General features: G+C 42.6%; 1 protein-coding gene across 4 annotated transcripts in view; it reads right to left on the reverse strand.

Annotated features, from left to right (window-relative positions):
* Positions 1-26,152, reverse strand: part of oxr1a (oxidation resistance 1a) — a 588,813-nt gene that overhangs the window by 394,725 nt on the left and 167,936 nt on the right. For all 4 annotated transcript variants that reach the window (XM_080193724.1, XM_080193727.1, XM_080193723.1 and 1 more), the window contains one exon: positions 3,994-4,187. In XM_080193724.1, coding sequence (XP_080049850.1) covers positions 3,994-4,187 — 194 coding nt within the window. The remainder of the gene's footprint in view (positions 1-3,993; positions 4,188-26,152) is intronic.

Below are 26,152 nucleotides of genomic sequence, written 5' to 3' on the forward strand. Positions count from 1 at the left end.
GACTCTCACCACTTTACAGATAGGGACAAAACCAACGCATGCTTAAAAATGTCAGTGGCCATGATATTGGTAGCAAATAATTTAAAAATTTTGGTTTTGCTGCTGCTCATTTCAGTTTGAAAATGTGAGAGTAAGGAGACAAATTCAAACACATCTCTTCAAGTGAAGTGAGATGTGGTTGGAGAGCCAACTACAACAATAACTTCAGCAACAATAATGCTACAAGAGCAATTGTGACAATAAGAGTCAAGTATGCTGGGATTTTTGGGTAACGTTATATCCAACAACAAATTCAGGTCATAAAGTGGCTGCAAAACTGTGACGTGGCCTATGGACTCTGACCTCACAGTTCTTGTGCTGACCAGACATGACTAGTTGTTTGGACCTACACACCATTTAAACATTATAAAGATGTGTGTGAGTAACTCCACGTGATCGATTTAGATCATAAGATCGAAATAGGAGTAGAATTGGGTCACTTGCCCCATTCAGTCTGCTCAGCCATATAATCATGACTTTTTTTCATGCCCATTCCCCTGCCTTTTCCCCATGACCCCTGATCCCCTTACTAATCAAGAACCTATCTACGTCTGTATTAAACACACTCAATGATCTGGCCTCCACAGCTTTCTGCGGCAAAGCATTCCACAGATTCACACTCTCTGTTTGAAGAAATTCCTCCTCGTCTCTGTCTTAAAGAGATTTTTGGTTACGCCATTGACTGAGTGCAAAAGGACTTTCTGGAACAACCTTAGAAGTTTAGGATAAAGGCATTTGTTTCAGTCTCAGTGGGCACCACCAGTGTGCCCAACATGGTGGTATCAGGATGCCTGGTGGGCACTGCCCAAGGGTCAACACACTCCCCCCTACTTTGACCTCCTGGGGGATCCTCAATGGCCTCTAGTCCTACCAGCGAGGCCATCACGTCTGGTCCTCGTTGATGAGGACCATACATGATCCTTGCTGGCGAGGACCATCATCGGTGAGGATCTTCTAAGTTCCTAACAGTTTCTATGAAGAGCTCCTTTCCTACTTCTAGTTATGTCATTGATACCTGCATGGATTGTGACAACTGGATCTCCCTCTCCCAAGCATATACCCTAATCCTGGCACCAGGCTGGCAATTCAGCCAGCTGGGCTCTTGCTCTATGCTACAGAGAACAGTGTCAATCCCTCTCACTATACCATTCCTATAATGACTACATTCCTCGTTGCTCCCCCAACTTGAATAGCTTTCTGTACTACAGTGCCATGGTCAGCTTGCTCATCCATCCTGCAGTCCCCACTCTCATCCAAACAAGTTGACAGGCCTCAAACCTATTGGACAGTTGCAGAGGCTGATACTCCTGCCCTCTGAGTCCCCTTACCTGCTTCACTCACATTCTCCTGTCCCTAACTAAACCAGAACACCAGATCCAAAGTGGCATGACTGCCCCCTGGTAAAGCATTCAAGTAATTTTCCCTCCTTATTGTGTCACAGTGTCTGCAGCTCAACCTCCTGCTAAAGTTCCTCAAACTGTAAATACTTACTGCAGACGTGTTTGCCAGAATCAGAACAGTACCCAGGAGCATTCACATGCTTCAGCCTTGACCCATTACTTGTCCTGTCACCCTGAGTGTGTTTTAATTTATTATTTAATCGTGTTATGCACTTATTTATGTAGTTTTCAAAATACATTTTATTAACTTTGCCACCAATCTGAATACCGTCTTAAACCTTAGGACTGGAACAGAACTTAACCACTTACCAGATACTCCCAAAATAGTTAGATCTTTTTCCTGTATTAGTTTAAGAACCAATTCCTCCAAGGTGAGAAAGTATATAAAGCTTGCTCTTTGTTGCAAGTAAAAATGTATAAAAAGCAAAAGGAAATGAGTGGCTCCTTCCCCAAACTCCTCACTCACCAAATTCCAAGTATGCACTCAGTTCCTCAGCTGTATTCAATTGTCACAGAATCATGTAAATCACAGAATCATGGAATCCCTACACTGCAGAAGGCAGCCATTTGGCCAACTGAACCTGAACCAATAACAGTCCCACCCAGGCCCCATTTCAATAACCCCACGTATTTAGCCCGCTAATCTCCCTGACAGTAAGGGGCAAATTAGCATGGGCAATCAACCTAACCCGCACATCTCTGGATGTGAATGAACACTGTATTTATAGCCAATTGAACTGGGGCTGGAGAAACCAAATTTATCCAGTTAGCTAATTAATTACTCAGTTCCCACAGTTTACCCTGTCTAAGATGCAAGAAAGGACCATGGTATGGCCTTACAGCAGGACACAATTGGAAGGAATTTTGAATTGATTTCTTTATAAAAGTCACATTCATTTTGCCTGTGATCTATGCACTGGCTTCTTCCTGCAAACTTGGATGCCAGGAACGCAAACCTGTCCAGTTGCTCTGTCAATTGGGTGGACACATGGATGGCAGAGTGACAGAAGTAGTGGCAGTTCAACAAAGAATTGATGAAATGGAAAACACAATTAAACCATGCAGTTCATATAACTCATGAAAAAAGGTGTTATTTTTGTGAAGTTCCTGTTTATCTGTAAACCTGATACATGTTTCCAGTTGGCTGACAGTGGAGTTAAAAAGCTACTATGTGTGCCCTTAAATTTGTTTCAAGGCATCCTAAGAAGAGTCAAGTTTATGTTTCTACTGGTGACATTGAATGGTTACATGCAGCTATGTACAGAATCAGATGCACAGTAATCAATCAATGCAAATATCATGTTAGTATTATTTAAACCAATGCATGGAATACACTTACAGAATGGTCACCTAATAAAAGCATGGCACCACAGTATTTCACAGGAACCAAATGAATATTATTCTCAAGATTTCCATCCCCAGGATGTATGCACAACTTGTTGCATTATTCAAAATGTTTTGTAGTCACGTAAAATTGAGGGGGAATTATCAAATAATCATAGAATCCCTATAGTGCAGAACAGGCCATGCAGTCTATCAAGTCTGCACAACTCTGACAGAGTATCTTACCCAGGCTTTTTCCCCAGCCCTATCTCGTAATCCCACACGTTTACCATGGTTAACCCATCTAACTTACACATCTTGGGACACTAAGGTGGCAATTTAGCAAGGCTGATGCACCTAACCTGCACGTCTTTGGATTGTGGGAGGCAACCATGCCACCCTATGACATACCAATGCTTCAAAACAAATACCACATAATTATTACATGCACTGAAGCATATTATCAAGCGAAATTCACAAATATAAATGGCAGTATGTCCAACCTCTGTTGCATCATTGAACACAAATATGGCTATAAACTGATATTGTTGTCAGTGCTGAAGATAAGGTTAGGAATTTCATTAACTATCTCTTTTCAACCAGAAGGGGAGCCATAAAAAAATTACAATGAAAGTGACTGATCAAATCATAGAATCATAGAACCTTGTAGTGCAGAAAGAGGCCCTACAGCCCATCGAGTCTGCACCGACCACAATCCCACCCAGGCCCTACCCCCATATCCCTACATATTTTACCTACTAATCCCTCCAACCTACGCATCTCAGGACACTAATGGGAAATTTTAGCATGGCCAATCAACCTAACCTGCACATTTTTGGACTGTGGGAGGAAATCGGAGCACCCGGAGGAAACCCACGCAGACACAAGGAGAATGTGCAAACTCCACACAGACAGTGACCCAAGCTGGGAATCGAACCCAGGTACCTGGAGCTGTGAAGCAGCAGTGCTAACCACTGTGCTACCATGCCACCCCACTGTGCTACTGTGTCGACTGATAGACAATTATGAATCACCAAGCAAACGAGCTATCTACATTCAATTTAATCCACACATTTATATACATTCTGAAAATGTATTTCTCATGGTATAGATCTTCAGACATTAAAAATGATATCTAAATTCCACATTACTGGAGCAACCCAAAAAGGATTCTCACATGATGACTTCTAACTACTGATCTGGTTTTCTACTGGTGTACAGCACAACCTACCTATTGTATAGTATCTCTTGAGTTCAGTCCGTCTTGTATTACGTCTCTGTGCATTGGTAACATTTTTCTGCTCCTCCTCAGATGTGGTTGTCTGTGGTGGGGTCTTGCCCATTTGGAGGGATGGTTCATTAGCTACCATTGGATTGCCAATTGCTGGAGAGGTCATATCCACTGACTGGGACTTTTTCTTTAGTCTACAACACAGAAAGAAGATAGATATGTTCCAGAGAAAACAAATAGGAATCTGCTTTGTATGCTTTCCTGTTCTCTGTACACAACATTCAAATTAAATAATGTTGTTCACAAATTTGGGATAAAACTACTTTAGATATCATATTCTGCAATGAAGCAGGTTTAATTAATAAACTCATGGATAAAGATACTCTGGAAAAAAGTAATCAATACAATTAAATTTCATATTAGAGAGTGATATATTCCAGTTCAAACCAAGGATCATAAGGGCTGAAGAAAGAGCTGGTTACAAATTATTGAAATTTATGACTAAATGAATAGTGGGAAACATTTAAAGAAACAATTCAAAACTTTTAACCAAAGTACACTCCATGAAAAACTCAGTGAGCCTAATGATACAGTTCTAAAGGATATGAAAGAACAGAGGAACTTGAGGGTGCAGCAATCTTTGAAGACTACACAAAATCAGAGTGGTTAGCAAAACATACTGGGGACCTTGGGCTTCAGACATAGAGGTATCAAGTACATAAACAAGGAAATTATGCTGAACTTCTACAAAAGTCTGGTTCAGTATCAAGTAGGACTCAAATTCACATTGAGATATCCTCCATCATGAAGTGGGACATTACCACTGTGCTCATAGAATTGATTTCAAATAGATGTCACAACTCTAGACTGGGCATTCATGAGGAGCTGTGGATCATCACCAGCAGCAGAATTGTACTCAACCACGATCTGTTACTTCAAGACCAAGCATATTCCCCACTCTACCACCAAGTCAGGGGATCAACTTTGGTTCAATTAAGAGTGCAGAAGTGCATTCCAGGAGCAGCACCAGCATACCTAAAATGGTGTCAATCTGGTGACGCTACAACATAAAGAAGTACTTGCATGTCAAACATAAGCAGCTAAGCGTTTTCATAACCAAAGGATCAGATCTAAACTCAACAGCACTGCTACATCTAATCACAAATGGTGGTGGCCAATAAACAACACACCAGAGGAGGCAACTCCAAAAATATCCCCATTCACATAGGAAGGAACTCAGCACATCAGCAAAATATAAAGCATTCATGTTAATCTTCAGTGAAAAGTACCAAGTGAATGATCCATCTCAACTTCCTCTGGAAGTCACCAACATCGCAAATGTCAGTCTTCAGCCAATTTGATTAACTTCACGGTGATATCGAGGAACGATCAAAGGCACTGGACACTGCAAAAACGATGAGCTCGGATAATATTCTGGCAATACAGCTGAAGATTTGCTCCAGAATTTGCCACATCCCTAGAAAAGCCGTTCCAGTACTGCTACAAACACAGGCGACCATCTCCAACAAGAGAGGGTCTAATCACAATCCCTTAGCATTCAATGGCATTAACATTGCTGAATGCCCTGCTAACAACATCCTGGGGGAGTTACCATTAACCAGAAACTCAACTGGACTAACCATATAAACACTGTGCCTACAAGAGCAAGTCAGAGACTAGGAATCCTGATGAAGTAACTCACTTTCCGAATCCTCAAAGCCTGTCCAAAATCGACAAGACACAAGTCAGGATGAGTGCAGCTCACAACACTCAAGAAGCTTGACACCATCCAAGATAAAGCAGACAACTTGATTGCTATCCCTTCCACAAACATTCACTCCCTGCACCATCGACAAACAGTGGCAGCCGTCTGTACCATCTACAAGGTACACTGTAGGATTCACCAAGACTCCTTATGCAGTACCTTCCAAACACACAACCACTACCATATAGAAGATACACGGCAGCAGATACTCCCATAAAGGAGTGTAAAATGTCTGGTCACCACTGTTTTAGGAAGTAAGTGAAGGCCTTTGAAAGGATGCAGAAAAGATATAACAGAATGGTTCCAAGGATGGAGGATTTTAGTACCAAAATTAGATTGAAAGCTATGTTTCTTCTCTTTGGAGCAAAGAAGAGATTTGATAGGAGTATACAAGATTATGTTGGGTTTAGTTAAGCCAGACAGGGAAAAACACTTCCCATTAGCTGTTAACACAAAAACTAAGAGGCACATGTTTAAATGGAGTCCTTAAATGAAGTTGCTAAATTGGGGAAGGCTATTTACACAATATTAGGCAGGAACTAAAGAATGTAGTTTGGGGGCAGATGTTTGACGGCAAATCAACATCTGTGGGAGGCTTTCAAGTGTAAGTAGTAGGGATTCAGGACCGGCACATTCCTGTAAGGATGAAGGATAATTATGGCAAGTTTCAGGAACCTTGGATAATGAGAGATGTTGTGAGCCTCGTCAAAGAGAAAAAGGAAGCATTTGTCAAGACTAGGAGGCTGAGAACACACGAAGCAAGTGTGGAATACAAGGAAAGAAACTGAAGCAAGCAGTAAGAAGGTCTAAAAGGGGTCACGAAAAGCCATTGGCCAGCAGGATTAAGGAAAATCCTAAGGCTTTTTATACATATATAAAGAGCAAGAGGGTAGCCATGGAGAGGATTAGCCCACTCAAGGATTAGGGGGGGAATCTATGTGTGGAGCCAGAGGAAATGGGTATTAAATGAGTACTTTGCATCAGTAAAAGAGAAGGACTTGATGGTTGATGAGTCTGGGAAAGGCTGTGTAGATAGTTTGGGCAATGTTGAGGTCAAAAAGGACGTTTTGGGGTCCTTGAGAAACATTAAAGCAGGACTTGATGGGATATACCTCAGAGTACTGAGGTGACAAGGGAGGAAAGTGCTGACTTTGACCCAGTGACTGCGAAGGAGTGGCGACATATTTCCAAGTCAGGGTGGTGAGTGGCTTGGAGGGGAATATGGGTGGTGTTCCCATTTATCTGCTGCCCTTATCCTTCTAGATGGGAGTGGTTGTGGATTTGGAAGTTGCTGTCTAAGTATCTTTGGTGAATTGCTGCAGTGCATCTTGTAGATGCACTGCTACTTAGCATCAGTGGTGGAGGGAGTGGATGGTTGTAGATGTGGTGCCAATCAAGTGGGCTGCTTTGTCCTGGATGGTGTCAAGTTTCTTGAATGTTGTTGCAGCTGCACCCATCCAGTCATGTGGGCATTTCTGTGATGCAAATGTTACTTCCCACATGTCAGCACAAGCCTGGATATTGTCCAGATCTTGTTGCATTTGCACACGGCCTGCTTCAGTACCTGAGGAGTCGCGAATGGTGCTGAATGTTGTGCAATCATCGGCGAACATCCCCGCTTCATCTAACCTTATGATGGAGGGAACGTAATTAATGAATGATTGTTGAGCCTAGGACACTACCCTGATGGACACCTGCAGAAATGTCCTGAAGCTGAGATGACTGACCCACCACAACCATCTTCCTATGTACCAGGTACGACTCCAACCAGCAGGGAGTTTGCCCCCTGAAACCCATTGATTCCAGTTTCGTTAGGAATCCTTAATGTCACATTCAGTCGAATGAGGCTTTGATGTCAAGGGCTGTTACTCTCACCTCACCTCTGGAATTCAACTCTTTTGTCCATGTTTGAACCAATGCTGTAATGAGGTCAGGAGCTGAGTGATACTGGCGAAACCCAAGCTGGGTGTCACTGAGCAGATTATTGTTGAGCAGGTACTGCTTGATTGGACTGTTGATGACCCCTCCCATCACTTTACAGATGATCGAGAGTAGGCTGATTGGGCAGAAATTGGCCGGGTTGGATTTGTCCTGCTTTTGTGTATAGGACATACCTGGGCAATTTTACACCTTGTCGGGTAGATGCTGAAGGATGTAAGGGTGGAAATTGCTGAGGCCTTGAAATAAATCTTTGTATCCTCATTGGCTACAAATGAATTTCCAGAGAACGGAAGGATAGCCAATGTTGTTCCATTGTTTAAGAAGGGAAGCAGGGATAATCCAGGAAATTATTGGCCAGTGAGTCTTACGTCAGTGGTAGGAAAATTATTGGAAAAGATTCTTCGAGACAGGATGTACTCACATTTGGAAACAAATAGAACATAGAACATAGAACACTACAGCACAAACAGGCCCTTCGGCCCACAAGTTGCACTGATCATATCCCTACCTACCAAGCCTATCTATAACCTTCAATCCCAATAAATCCCATGTACTCATCCAGAAGTCTCTTAAAAGACCCCAACGAGTTTGCCTCCACCACCACCGACGGCAGCCAATTCCACTCACGCACCACCCTCTGAGTGAAAAACTTACCCCTGACATCTCCTCTGTATGGACTTATTAACGATAGCATGGGTGTTAGAGAACTTGTGGAAATAAATAGTGATCTCTTGAGAAGTGTACATATTACAGAGAAGGAGGTGCTGGAAGTCCTAAAGTGCATCAAGGTAGATAAATCCCCGGGACCTGATGAAGTATATCCCAGGACATTGTGGGAGGCTAGGGAGAAAATTGCAGGCCCCTAGCAGAGATATTTGTATCAGCAATAGTCACAGCTGAGGTGCATGAAGGTTGGAGGGAAGTAAATGTTGTGCCTTTGTTTAGAAAGGACTGCAGGGAAAAGTCTGGGAACTACAGGCTGGTTAGTCTCACATCTGTGGTAGGTAAGTTGTTGGAAGGTATTTAGACAGACAGGATCTACAGACATTTAGAGATGCAATGACTGATTAGGGACAGTCAGCATGGCTTTGTGAGTGGAAAATCACGTCTCACAAATTAGACTGAGTTTTTTCAAAATGTGACCAAGAAGGTAGATGAGGGCAGAGCAGTTGATGTTGCCTAGATGGACTTTAGTAAGCCTTTGGCAAGATCCCACATGGCAGGTTGTTCTAGAACATAGAACATAGAACACTACAGCACAAACAGGCCCTTCGGCCCACAAGTTGCGCCGATCACATCAACACCTATCTACAACCCCCAATCCCATAAAACCCCATATACTCATCCAGAAGTCTTTTAAAAGACCCCAGCGAGTTCGCCTCCACCACCACTGATGGCAGCCGATTCCACTCACTCACAGAGCATATAAAGCACAGACAGCTCTGTCCAAGGCCAGAACTCTCCATTCACCTGATGAAGAGGCAGTCCCCTCGAAAGCTTGTGAGTTTACTATCAAATAAATCGGTTGGACTAAAACCTGGTGTTGTCAGACTTTTTACTGTGTTACCCCAGTCCAACGCCGGCACATCCATATCATGGCCATATATGACCCAGCAACTGTGAAGGAATGGCGACATATCTCCAAATCATGATGGTTAGTGGCGTGGAGGGGAAGATGGTAGTGTTCCTGTGTATTTGCTGCCCTTGTACTTCTAAATGGAAGTGGTCGTGAGTTTGAAAGATGCTGTCTAAGGAACTTTGGTGCTTGGCTGCAGTGCAACTTGCAGATAGTATACACTGCTGCTCCTGAGTATCAGTGATGGAGGGAGTGGATGTTTGTGGATATAGTGCCAATCAAGTGGGCTGCTTAGTCCTGAATGGTGTCAAGCTTCTTAAGTGCTGTTAGAGCCGCACCCATCCAGGCAAGTCAGGAGTATTCCATCTCACTCCTGCTCTGTGCCTTGTAGATGATAGATAGGCTTTGGGGAGTTAGGAGGTGAGTTACTCACCATGGTATTCCCAGCCTCTTACCTGCTCCCATAGCCAACCTGTTTATGTGGCAAATCCAATTGAGTTCTGGTCAATGGTAACCCCAAGGATGTTGACAGTGGGGGAATTTAGTGATGGTAGCACCATTGTATGTCAAGGGGCAGTGGTTATAGTATCTCTTATTGGTGATGGTCATTGCCTGGCATTTGTGTGGTGTGAATGTTACTTGCACTTATCAGCGCAAGCCTGGATATTGTCCAGATCTTTTGCATTTGAACATGGACTGCTTCAGTGCCTGAGGAGTCACGAATGGTGTTGATATAATAACTCCATGGAGGCGAAAGTCCCGTCACCAAGTTACTTTATTTACACCATACATCTGTACACAGCCAGTTCTCCGGTTATTCCCTACTGAATGCAGGCTGGGAGACTGACACACCTGCTTTAAATAGGGAGCATGAGACTCCCTGATTTAACCATCAGCTAGGACTCATCAGGCATGTCTTTTGACACCAACCAAATAAACAAACTCAAACTAACTTAGGGACAAATTAGAAGGGGCAGTTCCCCAAAATGAAGGGGACAGCTGAACAAAAAACAAAGTCGAAAGGAAACTTAAAACATTAAATCAAAAGGTGATTATCAGGGTCGATAATGCACCCCAGCCCCTGTGGTGCCCAGCGGGCGTGAAAGGCGTCAGCTGTGTCTGTGGACACTGCATGCTCCTGCTCCAAGGAAACCTGGCCACAAATGTAGCCACGGTAGAGGGGTAGACAGTCAGGATGGACGAACCCGTCGATTGCCCGCCACCTGGACCTATTGATGGCGCGTCTCATCAGGCCCAGGAGCAGGTTTACGAGGAAGTTGCCATCCCAACCCGTCCCTCTCTACACTGGGTGCCCACAGATTAGGAGCGTGGAACTGAAGTGCAAACAAAACATCAGCAAATGATGTTTAAGGAAACCAAAAAGGGAGTTCATACTCTAGCAAGCCAACCTCATTAGCCTTGCTAAAGTCATCTCAGTTGAACATTGTGCAATCATCGGCGAACATCCCCACTTCCGAATTGAATTCGATAATCAGTCATGAGCAAAACGAATAGCAGGGCAGGCTTGAAGAGCCAAATGACTTACTCCTACTTCTAGATTCTATGTTTGTATGTTCATATCCTGAGGGAGAATGGCTATCCAAATCAGATCATTCTTCACTTTTATCGCGCAAATCCAAAAATGGGCGAAAGGCTCCCTCTTTTGGATTTAAAAAGTGCCTATTCTATCTTAAATTACACTGAAATGGCATTATCTTAAAAATCTGAACATATTAAGCAAGCCATTTAATACTGCTACTATGCAGTGGCTACAAATTTTTTTTTTCTACTCAGAAAATGCTTCAATCAGTACAAAAAGACATGCTGCCACACACACAATGGTGTAATACTGTTCATGAATTTCAGTACAAGCATGATACCAGATATTTAGGCTCAGTGATTGGCTGACCAAATCAAACAGTGAATTCCTTCAGTTGTTCATCGTAGGCAAAATTCAGACTGTATTCAAACAGCACATTTGCAAAACTCAAACCAAAATGTCTACGGTCAGGTGTGGTTCTGAAATTGAGCTTCACTTACTGAACAAACTTGAGTGCACGACTAGCTACACCAACAACCAGTTTTACATAATCAGTTCAGCTTGTAACACTTACGCTGGCTCAAAGCAACAGACAGATAGAAATGCAGTGAAGAAAGAAACACATCTGTAAAAGGGTCAATGGATTCTAAACGTTAAATTGTGTTTCTCTCTGCATTGATGCTGCCAGACTCGCTCAGTTTATCCAGCATTTGAGATCAAAAGAAACAGTTAAGTTCATTGGCCACTAAGTGCTCACATGTCAGGAGAAGTGAGTGAAAAACTTGTGTCCTGAAAGTTAGCAACTGATAAGGTTAGGAGATGCAAATAGTCCAAAATAAATTAGAATTAATGTAAGGGAAGCACCCTCTGGTTTAAAACAGTACACAACTTGGTGATTATTTAATAAAATATATTAAAAAAAAACTAATTATAACACACATTAAGGATGGCAGGACAGCTGATGTATCAAGGCTACAGAATGTGGGAGCTCCTGGATAACATTGTGATCCAGGGCAAACATGTCTTCACTAAGTGTTTGCAGCTCAAGGAGCTTCAGCTCATAGTCACTGAACTGGGAGGCTGTGCTTCAGACAGAGAAACATCAAGGAGGGACAGAGGGGGCTGGAGCTTTGTTTCAAGAAGCGGTCACACCCCTTAGAATAGAATCTTAAGGCCATTTAGCCCATCAAGTCTGCACCAACCCTCTGAAAGAGCACTCTACTTAGGGCCTACTCCAGTGCCCTATCTCTGTATTGGCCAATAGAATTAATTTGCACATCTTTGGACATTAAGGGGCAACAGAACATGGGCAATCCACTTAATCTGCATATCTTTGGACTGTGGGACAAATGAGAGCATGTGGAGGAAACTCACACAGAAAGAACATGCAAACTCAACATAGACAGTTACCCAGGATTGAAATCAAATCCAGGTCCCTGGCAGCAGTGCTAACCATTATGCCACCAAGCCACCCACAGACAATAGGGTCTTCTGGTTTAGAAAGTGATCAAGGACAGGAAGGTGTGACTGCAGCTGGGGCTGGTAAGGGGACCCAGAGGTGGGGAATGTCAGCCACTACAGTTGTCCAAGAAGTCTGAGGTTCTCTCAGCTTGTTTAGATGAGAGTGAGGACTGCAAGGTGTAATCAGCTGACTAGCTATGGCACAATGATACAGGATTCCATTCAAGTGAGGTAAACACATAAGAATGTATTCGTGGTAGTCGGCGGCAGTATAGTATAGTGAAGGGGATTGACACTATCATCTGCAGCAAAGAGTCAAGTCCTGATGGCTGTGGTGCCTGCCTGGTTCCAGAGTTTGGGACGTTTGCTCCAGGCTGGAGAGGAACTTGCAGTGGGAGGCACTGGATCCCACTGTCTTGGTCCACGTGGTTACCAACGATATAGGTAGAACAAGGAAACGGGTTCTGCATAGAGAGTTTCAGGACCTCGGCAATAAACTAAACAACAGAATTTACAATTTAATCTCTAGATTAGCCATGTGAAAATTGGCATTTGATACATAAAGTTAAAGAGATGAATATGTTTCTTAAAGATTGATGCAAGAGAAATGGATTTTTGTGGGAGATATCAATCCTGGGAAAAGTGTGGCCTGACTATTCGGGCAACCTCCACCTCAACCATACTGGAATCAGTGTTCCTGAAAATTGCATAACTAGGGAAATAGAGGGGGCATTGAACTAAATAGAGAGTGAGATGGTTCTGGAGAGCGGACACATAGGTTTACAAAGCAAAAGGATATGGGCAGCATTAGAAGGCAGCTATTTAGATAATTATACCCAGAGTGTGACAGGAAGCGATAGAGTATACAAACATAAAAAAAGCAACAAATCGGGTCAAAGGAGGAAAACATTAATGCAAAATTTGTGGCTCTTAAATTCAAATAGTCTTCAACACAAAATAAATCAATTAATGGCACAACCTGAGGTTATTGTGTATTCCCTATGACTGTTTGACCTCCCTAAATGCATTACTTCACACTTCCCCATGTTGAAATCTATTTACCACCTTATCACCCACTCCACCAACCTATTGTTTTGTCGATTATAGCTATCATCTACACTCTCCACTATGCGGCCAATCTTTGTGTTGTTTGCAAATTTTCCAATCATGCCCCCCTCGTTCACATCCAAATTAATATACAACTCACCAGCAAGAGTCCCAACACTGAGCCCTTTGGAACACCACTTTCCATTTGCAAGGGCATCGACCATTACCCTTTGTTTTCTGCTAATGAGCCAAGTTTTGACCTAGTTCGCCACGGTTGTATCTCATGAGTTTTTTCCTTTTTGACCAATTTGCCATGTCAAATGCCTTGCTAAAATCCATGTACACAGCATCCACTGCATTACATTCGCTAAACCTTCTTGTCACTTTCTCAAAGAATTCAATCAAGTTGTTGAGGCAAGACCTTTCTTTAAAAATTCATGTTGACCACCCTGACAAGTCCATGACTTTCCACATAACCTTTAACCCTATCTCTCAGAATTGATTCTACTAATTTACCTATCATCGATATGACTAATTAATTATTAATTGTTTGGCATTTCCTTCAATTGCTTTTTAAACAACAGAACTATATTTGCATTTTTCTAATTCTCTGGTACCTCCCCTCTATCTAGTGAGGATTGCAAAATCATCCTCTTAGTATCTGCTATCTCCTCCCTGACCTCCTCCAGCAGTCTCAGAAACAATCTGCTTGGCCCTGGTGAATTATCAGCTTTCAAGGATTCTAACCCTTCCGAGTATTTCCTCTCTCTTTATGATTATCCCATCCAATATCTCTCAATGTTCCTCCTGGACTACTAAACCTGCATCATCCCTTCCCTTTGTAGACATGGAAACAAAACATTCACTTAAAATCCTTCCCACAGCCTCTGCATCTATACGCAAGTTCCCTTCTTCATCTCTGATAGGTCCCAATTTTTCCTTAACTAACCTTTTACCATTAATATATTGGTAAAACATCTTTGGGTTTTCTTTAACTTTGCTTGCTGATCTTTTTTCATGCCCTCTCTTTGATTTCCTGATTTTCTTTTTTATTTCATCCCTGCACTTCCGATATTCAGCTAGGCTATCTTTGCGCCTATCGTATACTTTCTTTTTCAGTTCTTTTCTTTTCCCTGTCTTCCTGCGGGGAAACAAGAGGGGTTTAGAGTTGGCAGTACCACTCTTATTTTTGGAGGGGTCATGTCTACTTAGTACATTTAGGATGTCACTACTTAGTGGTTCCCACTGGTTTTCTACTGATTTATCACTTGGCAGTGCTGTCAAGTCCACCTCATCCAAGGCTCTTCTCATTCCTGCAAAATTTGCCTTTCCCCACAAAGCTTTTAGTCCTGCTTTATTTCCATGTATTTCCATGGTAATGCTAAATCTAGCCGAATTATGATCACTATCTTCAGTACAGTCGCCGTCTGTCATTTCACCCACTTCCCCTGCTTCATTGCCCAAGACCAGGTCTAGAATTGTATCTCCTTTTGTTGGATTTGTCAATACATTTCATGAACATGCTATGAACATGTACAGGTGGACAGAGTGGTAAAGAAGGCATTCAGCATTCTTGGTTTCATCGTCAGAACACTGAATACAAGAGTTGGGACATCATATATAAGGCCACACTTGGAATACTGTGTGCAATTCTGGTCACCCTATTATAGAAAGGATATTATTAAACTAGAAAGAGTGCAGAAAAACTAGAAAACGATTTATTAGGATGCTACCGGGACTTGATGGATTGAGTGATAAGGAGAGACTGAATAGACTGGGACTTTTTTCTCTGGAGCGTAGGAGGCAGAGGGGTGACCTTATAGAGGTCTATAAAATAATGAGGGGCATGGACAAGGTAGCTAGTCAATATCTTTTCCCAAAGGTAGGGGAGTCTAAAACTAGAGGGTATAGGTTTAAGGTGAGAGGGGAGAGATACAAAAGTGTCCAGAGGGGCAATTTTTTCACACAGAGGATGGTGAGTGTCTGGAACAAGCTGCCAAAGATAGTAGTAGAGGCGGGTACAATTTTGTCTTTTAAAAAGCATTTAGACAGTTACATGGACAAGATGGGTATTGAGGGATATGGGCCAAATGCGGGCAATTGGGATTAGCTTAGGGGTTTTAAAAAATAATAAAAAATAATAATAAAAAAAATAAGGGCAGCATTGCCAAGTTGGCTAAAGGGCCTGTTTCCATGCTGTCAACCTCTATGACTCTATTACATGTGCTATTGATACAGTGTTCCATATTTGACTAGTTTGCCAGTTAATTCACATGTACCTCATATTAGCCCTGAATGTTGGAATATAAAGTAGCTATTATCAATTGTTTTATCTTGTTCAAAACCATGGAATTGTGTCATAGAAACATAGAAAAACTATAGCACAAACAGGCCCTTCGGCCCACAAGTTGCGCTGAACATGTCCCTACCTACTAGGCTTACCTATAACCCTCTATCTTACTAAGTTCCATGTATTATCCAAAAGTCTCTTAAAAGATCCTATCGAATCCGCCTCCACCACCACCGCTGGCAGCCAATTCCACGCACCCATCATCCTCTGAGTGAAAAACTTACCCCTGACATCTCCTCTGTACCTACTCCCCAGCACCCTAAACCTGTGTCCTCTTGTGGCAACCATTTCAGCCCTGGGAAAAAGCCTCTGAGAATCAATACCTCTCATCATCTTATACACCTCTATCAGGTCACCCCTCATTCTTTGTCTCTCCAAGGAGAAAAGACCGAGCTCTCTCAACCTATCCTCATAAGGTATGCCACCCTATCCAGGCAACATCCTTGTAAATCTCCTCTGCACCCTTTCTATGGCTTCCACATACTTTCTGTAGTGAGGTGACCAGAACTGAGCACAGTTCTCTAAGTGGGGTCTGACCAGGGTCTTATACAGCTGCAGCATTATCTCCCGACTCCTAAACTCAATTCCTCGATTGATGAAGGCCAGTACACCATATGCCTTCTTAAACACAGCCTCTACCTGCGAAGCTGCTTTGAGCATCCTATGAACCCGGACCCATGAAACTTCTGATCTTCCACACTGCCAAGAGTCTTACCCTTAATATTATAATCTGTCATCCTATGTGACCTGCCAAAATGAACCACTTCACACTTATCTGGGTTGAACTCCATCTGCCACTTCTCCGCCCAGTCTTGCATTCTATCAATGTCTTGCTGCAACTTCTGACATCCCTCCACACTATCCACAACACCTCCAATCTTTGTGTCATCAGCAAACTTACCAACCCATCCCTCCACCTCCTCATCCAGGTCATTTATAAAAATCACAAAGAGCAAGGGTCCCAGAACAGATCCCTGGGGCAGTTTGCTGCTAACCAACATCCATGCAGAAGAAGACCCATCTACAACCACTCTTTGCCTTCTGTGGGCAAGCCAGTTCTGAATCCACAAAGCAATGGATCCCTTGGATCCCATGCCCCCTCACTTTCTCAATGAGCCTTGCAGGGGGCATCTTATCAAATGCCTTGCTGAAGTCCATATAAACCACATTTACTGCTCTGCTTCGTCACTGTGTTAGACACATTCTCGAAAAAATTCAATCAGGCTCATAAGGCATGATCTGCCTTTGACAAAACCGTGCTGATTATTCTTGATCATACTATACCTCTCCAAATGTTCATAAATTCTGCCTCTCAGGATCTTCTCCATCAACTAACCCACCACTGAGATTAGACTCACTGGTCTATAATTTCCTGGCCTATCTCTTCTCCCTTTCTTAAATAAAGGAACCACATCCACAATCCTCCAATCCTTTATTGTCTGAGCGAGTATTCCTATCTCGATCTCACAAAACTTGGGGGTTGGTCCAGGATCATATGATAATTTATGAGTATTTATTCTTACTAGTATTTAGCGACATTAACTTTATTTTCGGCTCTAGACTTATTGCCGTAATGTAAGAGCATATATTTAAGCCAAAGATCAATGTGAAAACGAGTGGGTCTTCCATGAAACAGCTGCCCAATTAAGCATAAAGCTAGGTGAGAAAAACAAAAAACAGGAACTCATCAGGCGAGCAAGATGAGATTGATCATGCGACCATAAGAAACAAAGGCATCATATGACTGGCTGAAAGGAACTAAATATTTATCCTTGTTACTTCTAACATCCCATATGAAGTAGCATGGAATGAATAGTAAAAAATCAATACTATAAATTAAACTTTTTAAATGGGCAAGATTTTTTGGATGGCAGAGTTTTTCTGCCTATCAGCTAGGCATCAGCAGCAAACATCATTTAGTTCTCATTAATCGGCTGGAGGCAGGACTTCCGCCCCTCACTCAGGAAGAAGTGCCCCATCAGAGAGGTGCCAACCAGTCTGAGTGGCTAGCGTCTCTCGTTGCAGCAGCACCAGAAGCTGCACAAGACAAGATTGGGACTGCAAACAGTCCCTCAGAGTTTGAATTCTGTAAGTGCAGGACTAGGGAAGCTTTGGAGAGGGGGGATTTCAGAGCAGGAAGGAGTGGGCAGAGAGGTGTGGGGTTGCAGGTGTTGATGGAGGGAAGCACTCGCAGGGTACCTGGATCTTTTGTTAAATTGCCTGATATTAAAAGGAAGTTGGTGGAGAACTGCACAGACATTTTTCAGGCTTCTGCCTGAAAATTGAGGCTGGACAGGAAGCGGTCTTCAAGGGGTCATTAATTGGCCATTTATGGACCTCAGCTAGGATGAGAGAGGGAGAGAATGCAGCCTTGGCTTCACCAGTCCCAACATAAAATTATGAAGAATTCAGATGGACGAGAGATTAGTGGGAAGGATGCCCAAAGAATTTTACAGCTGATGGAAGAATGCAAAATTCTACCCTCTCTCTTTTTTGCACTCTAAGTTGTACTGCTTATGTGTAATGTATATCTACAGTATACAAATATACGGACCTCATTTTACAGACCTCATATCATCCATATAGTTTGCTTTCATGAGCATTCACAGCCTGTCATCTTTTAATATCACAGAATCCCTACAGTGTAGAAGGAGGCCACTCAGCCCATGTCTGCACTGACAACAATCCTACCCTGGCCCTATTCATGTAACCCCAGGTATTTACTATGTATTTACACAGCAACTGAGAATGTCCAATCCACCTAACCCACACACCGTGGGGCTGTTGGAGGAAACCAGAGCTTCTGGAGGAAACCCACAGAGACACACAGACAATTACCTGAGGCCAGAATTGAACCAAGATGCCTGGCACTCTGAGGTAGCAGTGCGAACTATTGTCCCACCCAAACGAAAACTTCGTCCCTGGATGGCTTTGAACCCCCAGTTTTTCAGTTAACATCTGAATAGCACAGTATAGAATACTGCACTGGTCACCTGCACCATCGAGATGGAGTCAAACCCAAGCAGACATGGGGAAAACATGCAAACTCCACACAGACAAACAGTCACCCATGTCAGAATTGAACCCGATCCCTTGTGCTGTGAGGCAGCAGTGCTAACCACTGTGCCATATAGAAACATAGGAAATAGAAGCAGGAGAAAGCCATTCAGCCCTTCAAGCTGGCTCAGTCATTCATTTTGAACATGGCTGATCAAATTCAATATCCTGATCCCACCTCTCCCACCCCACTCCCACTGCCCCCTAAACCCCTCACCTTTCAGAGAGGGAAGATTAACATCTCTGCTGCTACTGGTCATCTACTGAAACTGTTCACAGGGCTATGCTAAACGAGGACAAGATTGGGCTAGGTTTTGATAGCCAGCTCCCCTGCTTTAAATAACTCATACAAACAAGGAGCAGGAGTAGGCCAATCAGCCCTTTGAGCCTGCTCCTTAGATGATAGCAACCTGCCAACCCCCAACAGCCTATCACCTTCTTGCAAAGAGCCCAATCACCTCTGCCTTAAAAATATTCAAAGATTTCCATCACCTTTTAAGGAAGAGAATTTCAAAGACTCAGAACCATCTGGGAAAACATTTTTTCTCATCTCCATTTTAAATTAGCGATCTATCCTTTTTATACAGTGACTTTTAAATTACATTCTCCCACAAGAGGAAACATCCTCTCTATATCCCTGTCAAGATACCTCAGAGTGTTAAATGTTTCAATCAAGTTGCCTCGTTCTCTGCTAAATTCAAGCAGATACAATCCAAGTCTGTTTAACCTTTCCTCATAAGACAAGTGCTATGTTTCTTTAGCATTTGAGCCAAAAGCGATCAAAGGATATGGGGGGAAGCCAGGATCTGACTCTTGAATTGGATGATCATAACGAATGGCGGAGTAGGCTTACAGAGCCTAATGGCCTCCACTTGCTCCTATTTTCTATGTTCTATGTTTATTCTATGTTCTATATTTATAAATTTATAAATATATAAAAAGGAAGAGGCTGGCTAGGGTGAATGTTGGTCCTTTAGAGGATGAGAAAGGGGACCTAGTGGTAGGGGATGGGGATATGGCTAAGGTATTGAATAACTTTTTTGTTTCTGTCTTCACGGAGGAGGACGTGAATAATTTGCCGGGTGTTAGCGATGGAAAGGTGGTAGGACTGGAGGGTCTTAATGACATTACTGTTACTAGAGAGGCGGTGCTCGACAGACTGAAGGGGCTGATTGTGGACAAGTCCCCAGGACCGGATGGAATGCATCCGAGGATTCTGAAAGAAATGGCGGAGGTGATAGTGGATGCCTTGGTGGTTATTTTCCAGACGTCGCTGGATTCCGGGGAAGTGCCGGAAGATTGGAAAACGGCTAATGTTACGCCGTTGTTTAAGAAGGGTGCCAGGCAAAAGGCGGGGAATTATAGGCCGGTTAGTTTAACGTCTGTGGTAGGTAAAATGTTAGAATCCGTTATTAAGGAGGAAATTGCGAGGCATCTTGAAGCGAATTGCTTGATAGAGCAGACGCAGCACGGTTTCATTAAAGGGAAGTCGTGTCTGACAAATTTACTGGAGTTCTATGAGGATGTGTCTAGGGCGGTGGATAGAGGAGAGCCGGTGGATGTGGTCTTTCTGGATTTTCAGAAGGCGTTTGACAAAGTACCTCACAAGAGGTTATTGCAGAAGGTCGAGGGACATGGAGTTGGGGGTAGGGTGTTAGCGTGGATAGAGGATTGGTTGTCAAATAGGAGGCAGAGAGTGGGGGTCAACGGGTACTATTCGGATTGGCGGATGGTGACTAGTGGAGTGCCCCAGGGGTCGGTGCTGGGGCCTCAGCTTTTTACCATTTATATAGATGATCTGGAGGAGGGAACCGAGTGTAGGGTGTCGAAATTTGCTGATGACACCAAGATTGGGGGAACGGCAAATTGTGCGGAGGGTGTGGAGAGTCTGCAGAAGGATCTAGATAGGCTGGGCGAATGGGCCAGGAAATGGCAAATGGAATTTAATGTTGGCAAGTGTGAGGTGGTCCACTTTGGTAGGAAGAATGGTAGGAAGGACTATTACTTACGTGGCGAAAAACTGCAGCAGGCGACGGTGCAGAGGGACCTCGGGGTCCTTGTGCATGAGTCGCAAAAACCCAGCTTGCAGGTGCAGCAGGTGGTCAGGAAGGCGAATGGGATGCTGGCCTTCATAGCGAGGGGGATTGAATATAAAAGTAGGGAGGTCTTGCTGCAGCTGTATAGGGCATTGGTGAGGCCGCAGCTGGAGTACTGTGTGCAGTTTTGGGCGCCGCACCTGCGCGAAGATATTTTGGCCTTGGAGGGAGTGCAGAGGAAGTTTACTAGGCTGATACCGGAGTTGAGGGGGTTGAGCTATGAGGAGAGGCTGAATAAACTAGGCTTGTACTCGTTAGAGTTCAGAAGAATGAGGGGAGATCTCATTGAGACGTATAAGATGATGAATGGGATGGATAGGATAGAGGTGGAGAGACTCTTCCCGCTCAAAAAAGACAGTAGGACTAGGGGGCACAGCCTCAAGATAAAGGGGGGGCGGTTTAGAACGGAGTTGAGGAGGAACTTCTTCACTCAAAGGGTGGTGAATCTCTGGAATTCTCTGCCCGTTGAAGTGGTGGAGGCTGCCTCGCTAAATATTTTTAAGACGCGGGTTGATGGGTTTTTGATAAGAGAGGGGATTAAGGGTTATGGGGAGAGGGCGGGAAAGTGGAACTGAGCCACGACAGATCAGCCATGATCTTATTGAATGGCGGGGCAGGCTCAAAGGGCTAGATGGCCTACTCCTGCTCCTATTTCTTATGTTCTTATGTTCTTATGAGTAACGTGCCCATCAAAAGCATTAGTCTGATAAACCTTCTCTGAATCGTTTCTAATGCATTCACATATTTCCTTCAATAAAGTGGCTAATACTGTACACAATACTGTTCTACCAGTGCCCTTTACAACTGAAGCATTCCCTCCCTATTTTTGTATTCAATTCCCTAGCAATGAATTAGGGCACTCTATTAGCTTTCCTAATTACTTGCTATACCTGCATACTAGTTTTTCTGATTCATGCATTGGGACACCTAGATCACTTTGCACCTTGGTAATATGCTTCTTTTCTACTCATCCTGCCAAAATAGACAATCATATTTTCCCATGTTATACTCTGTTTGCCAGATCTTTTTCCTATAACCTTTCCTATTTACTAAATCTAAGTATCTTCTAAGCTCCCTTATGTCCTCTACACAACTTGCTTTCCTACCTTATTTTGTGTCATCAGCAAATTTGGCAACCATCCCTCCATTCCCTTCATCCAAGTCATTTATATATATTGCAAACAGTTGAGGTCCCAGCATTGATCCCTGTAGCACCCCACTCGTTACATCTTGCCAACCTGAAAAAGAGCCAGGTTTAGGAAGATAGGTCACTTGGGGAAAATGTTGGAGGGCAACAGCTTCATCCCAATTCCCAGAATTAACAGGAAGTGAGAAGGGAAAAACAAGGCCAAAATCATGTCAGCACAGCTGATTTCAAAGCTTGAGACTGATTTTATTTTCCTGTTGCAATCCCAGATTTTTTCTCTTCAATATCCAAACAATTTGAAAGATGAATTGTTTTAAACCATGAAAATGATTGTATATTTTTCCATAGTTTTGAGAGAAAATAGATGATTGAAACATATTTTTCTTCCAGAAATTATCTGAAGATATTTGCATTTTGTTGCTAACCATTCATTTGGCTTAATTCATTCTGAAATTCAAATACTGTATAGAAGGCAATATGGGAAATAAACAGTAGCCTAAAATTATATGGGAAGCGAATTGATTTGGCACAATGCAATTAGTGGTGTGGTCAGTGTTGCAAAGTTTATGTTTGCAAAATTGTCTGTTAAAGGGTGGTGTTTTTTTTTAGAAAAAATGCAAATAGATATAGTGCGCAAAATGAAACATTTGTAACTCAAGGCCAAGCAGAGCAGTAGTGTTACCAAGGCAACAGCAATTTGATTTTTAAAAAAATTCAGCCAATCAATTTCAATTAGGCACTTAGACACCAAGCACCGATTAGATTTAAATTTGATGGTTTTGGCAACAGGGACCAATCATATTGTAGGGGATATATCATCACAGATATAAAAGGAAAGGGGCAGTGCGACAAAAGCAGAGACCAACTGCCATCTGCCCGAGTAATAACTGTGAATTCAGCTCTCAACTCGAGACAGCGAGAGACAGCGAGAGTATCTGCCACAGCTCATAGATTTTAGCTTAAAGTCTCATCTAGATAGCAAAGAACCAAGAAGCAAGAAGACAGAAGAATCAACAGAGAAAGCCCAGAACATTCCGGAAGACACAAAACCTGGTTGTAATTTAGAGAGTGACAAAAATTTTTTTTTTGGTTAATAAGTGGGAATTGTATTCTATTCTATACAATAGAATCATGTTTTATTCGGTTTGTTAATAGTTTAGTTAACTTGTTCACGGTTAGTTAGGCAAATAAATTGTTACTTGTTGACTTTAGAGAGTGTGTCAGCCAGTTATTTTGATCTGGCCACCAAAAGTCGCTGAACAGCAGATTGTACCACTTCACACTCACTTCTACAGATAATGAGGCGAGGTCCTTCTCTTTGAATGGTTAGGTGTTAGTTCGCAGAGCGGGATCCACCTCCGCTTTATAACAGTCAAGTATCTATAAAGGTCTCAACTTTTGACTATATTTATAAAAGAATTAGAATTGAAATCGTAAATCTAAGTTTGCTGAGTGCATCAAGTTATGTGACACAAGTTAAGTGACACAAGTTAAGTATTGTAGATATAAACAGAGCATTACAGATCAGTACTGATGAAGTGCTTGAAATTGTGGCAGATAGCATTCATAGAATAGAATAGAATCCCTACAGAGCAGAAGGAGGCCCATGTCTGGACAGACAGCAATCCCACCCAGGCTCCATCCCCGCAACCCGACATATTTATATAGTCATAGAGTCATAGAGGTTTACAGCATGGAAACAGGCCCTTTGGCCCAACTTGCCCATGCCACTTTTTTTTAAAACTGCTAAGCTAATCCCAATTGTCCGCATTTGGCCCATATCCCTCTATACCTATCTTACCCATGTAACTGTCAAGCTGATCAGGGCCCCTCATTATTTTATAGGCCTCTCTAAGATCCCCTCAGCCTCCTGCGCTCCAGTCTATCCAGCCTCTCCTTATAACTCAATCCATCAAGTCCCGGTAGCATCCTGGTAAACCTTTTCTGCGCTCTTTCTAGTTTAATAATATCCTTTCTATAATAGAGTGACCAGAACTGTACACAGTATTCCAAGTATGACCTTACCAATGTCTTGTAAAACTTCAACAAGACATCCCAACTCCTGTATTCAATGTTCTGACCGATGAAACCAAGCATGCTGAATGCCTTCTTTACCACTCTGAGCACCTGTGACCGCACTTTCAAGGAGCTATGAACATGTACTCCTAGATCTCTTTGATCGCCAATGCTCTACCATGAAACTGAGTTAGTCTTGCCCTGGTTCAATCTACCAAAATGTGTCACCTCACATTTGTCTAAATTAAACTCCATCTGCCATTTGTCAGCCCACTGTCCCTACTGATCAAGATCCCATTGCAATCGGAGATAACTTTCTTCACTGTCCACTATGACACCAATCTTGGTATCATCTGCAAACTTACTAACCATGTCTCCTACATTCTTATCTAAATCACGAATATAAATGACAAACAACAGTGGACCCAGCACTGATCTCGGAGGCACACTGCTGGTCACAGATCTCCAGTTTGGAAAACAATTCTCCACAACCATCTTCTGGCTTCTGGCAAGAAGCCAATTTTGTATCCATTTAGATACCTCATCCTGGATCCCATGAAATTTAACCTTATGTAACAACCTACCATGCGGTACCTTGTCAGAGGCCTTGCTGAAGTCCATGTAGACAACATCAACTGCACTGCCCTCATCTACGTTCTCGGTTACCCCTTCAAAAAACTCAATCAAATTTTGAGACATGATTTTCCACTCTCAAAGCCATGCTGACTGTCCCTAATCAGTCACTGCGTCTCTAACTGTCTGTAAATCCTGTCTCTCAAAATACCTTCCAACAACTTACCCACCAAAGATGTGAGGCTCACTGGCCTGTAGTTCTCAGGCTTTTCCCTGCAGCCCTTTTTAAGCAAAGGCACAACATTTGCCACTCTCCAATCTTCAGGCACCTCACTCAATGATTGAGATAACTCAGCTAGAGGACCTGCAATTTCCTCCCTCACTTCCCACCGTGTCCTGGATGCACTTCATCAGGTCCCAGGGACTTATCTACGTTGATGTGCTTTTTGATTCCAGCATTCTTTCTCTGTAATATGTACGCTTCTTATATTTACCCTGCTAGTCCCCCTGACATTAAGTGACAATTTACCATTGCCAATCAATGTATCTTTGGTGTATGGGAGGAAACTGAAGTACCCAGATGAAACTCATACAGACACAGGAGAATGCGCAAACTTGCACACAGTTAACCAAGGCAGGAATTGAACGTGGGTCCCTGGCACTTTGTGGGAAGCTATGAGCTTATTGAACTTGGATCTAGGAAAAATAGATCAGAATCTTTGATAAAAGGTGAGAAGCATGGAATTGTAATGCAGTAAATGTTTAGAGGTCAAAGTAGGACTATTATTCAAGGGTAGTGGTCAGACAAAACAATCAAAAAGGCTAACTTAATGTCCGAGCCTAGCTGTCCAGGTGCAATTTCAGCACATCGTCACACAAAAAGAAAAGAACCTTTTGGAAAGCATTTCCTTAAAATCTGTAAGATTAGTTCATCCGAAAATGTCAAAGCTGCATTTGATCAATTATATTGGGCAGGATATTAAGCCTTATGGAATAAATGACTCACCTGATTAAGGAGGAGCGTTCCAAAAGCTCACGATACCAAATAAACCTGTTGGACTTCAACCAGGTGTTGTGAGACTTCTTAATATGGAATAAAGGTCGATAAAAGAAAGGTACAGATCAACCATGAACTAAATTTGGACATGCTCAAGGGGCTGAATGGCCTACTTTATTCCAATGTGCAATCATGCTTTGCTGAAAACAGTGAAAAGTGGTACAGGTGATGGTTCAGAACAGTCTCACAGGAAATAACATTGTTTCTATACTTTATTTTTGAACAACTACTGCCGGGGCTTCGATAAATAACTTTTCCATCATTGTAAAACTGTATTTTCTTTCCAATTCTGACCTTAAACTGATGTGTTGTTTTATTCCATGTCAAAGGTTTTTTGCAAGTTAATCTAAATATTCTGAGGTGTGCACTTGAGAATATAAAAATCAATTATAATGGTTATGAAATGTAAAATACTGTGGATTGAATCTTCTATGTGGTTATACTATTTACATAGAATTATATTGTGACCGAATGAAGAATTAAAATTTGTAAATAGGATAAACAAATGAAATTAATTAGATTAACAATTTTGT

The sequence above is a fragment of the Carcharhinus amblyrhynchos genome, chromosome 8 (genome assembly GCF_965287045.1).
Source record: "Carcharhinus amblyrhynchos chromosome 8, sCarAmb.v2.hapA, whole genome shotgun sequence".
Taxonomy (NCBI): Eukaryota; Metazoa; Chordata; class Chondrichthyes; order Carcharhiniformes; family Carcharhinidae; genus Carcharhinus; species Carcharhinus amblyrhynchos.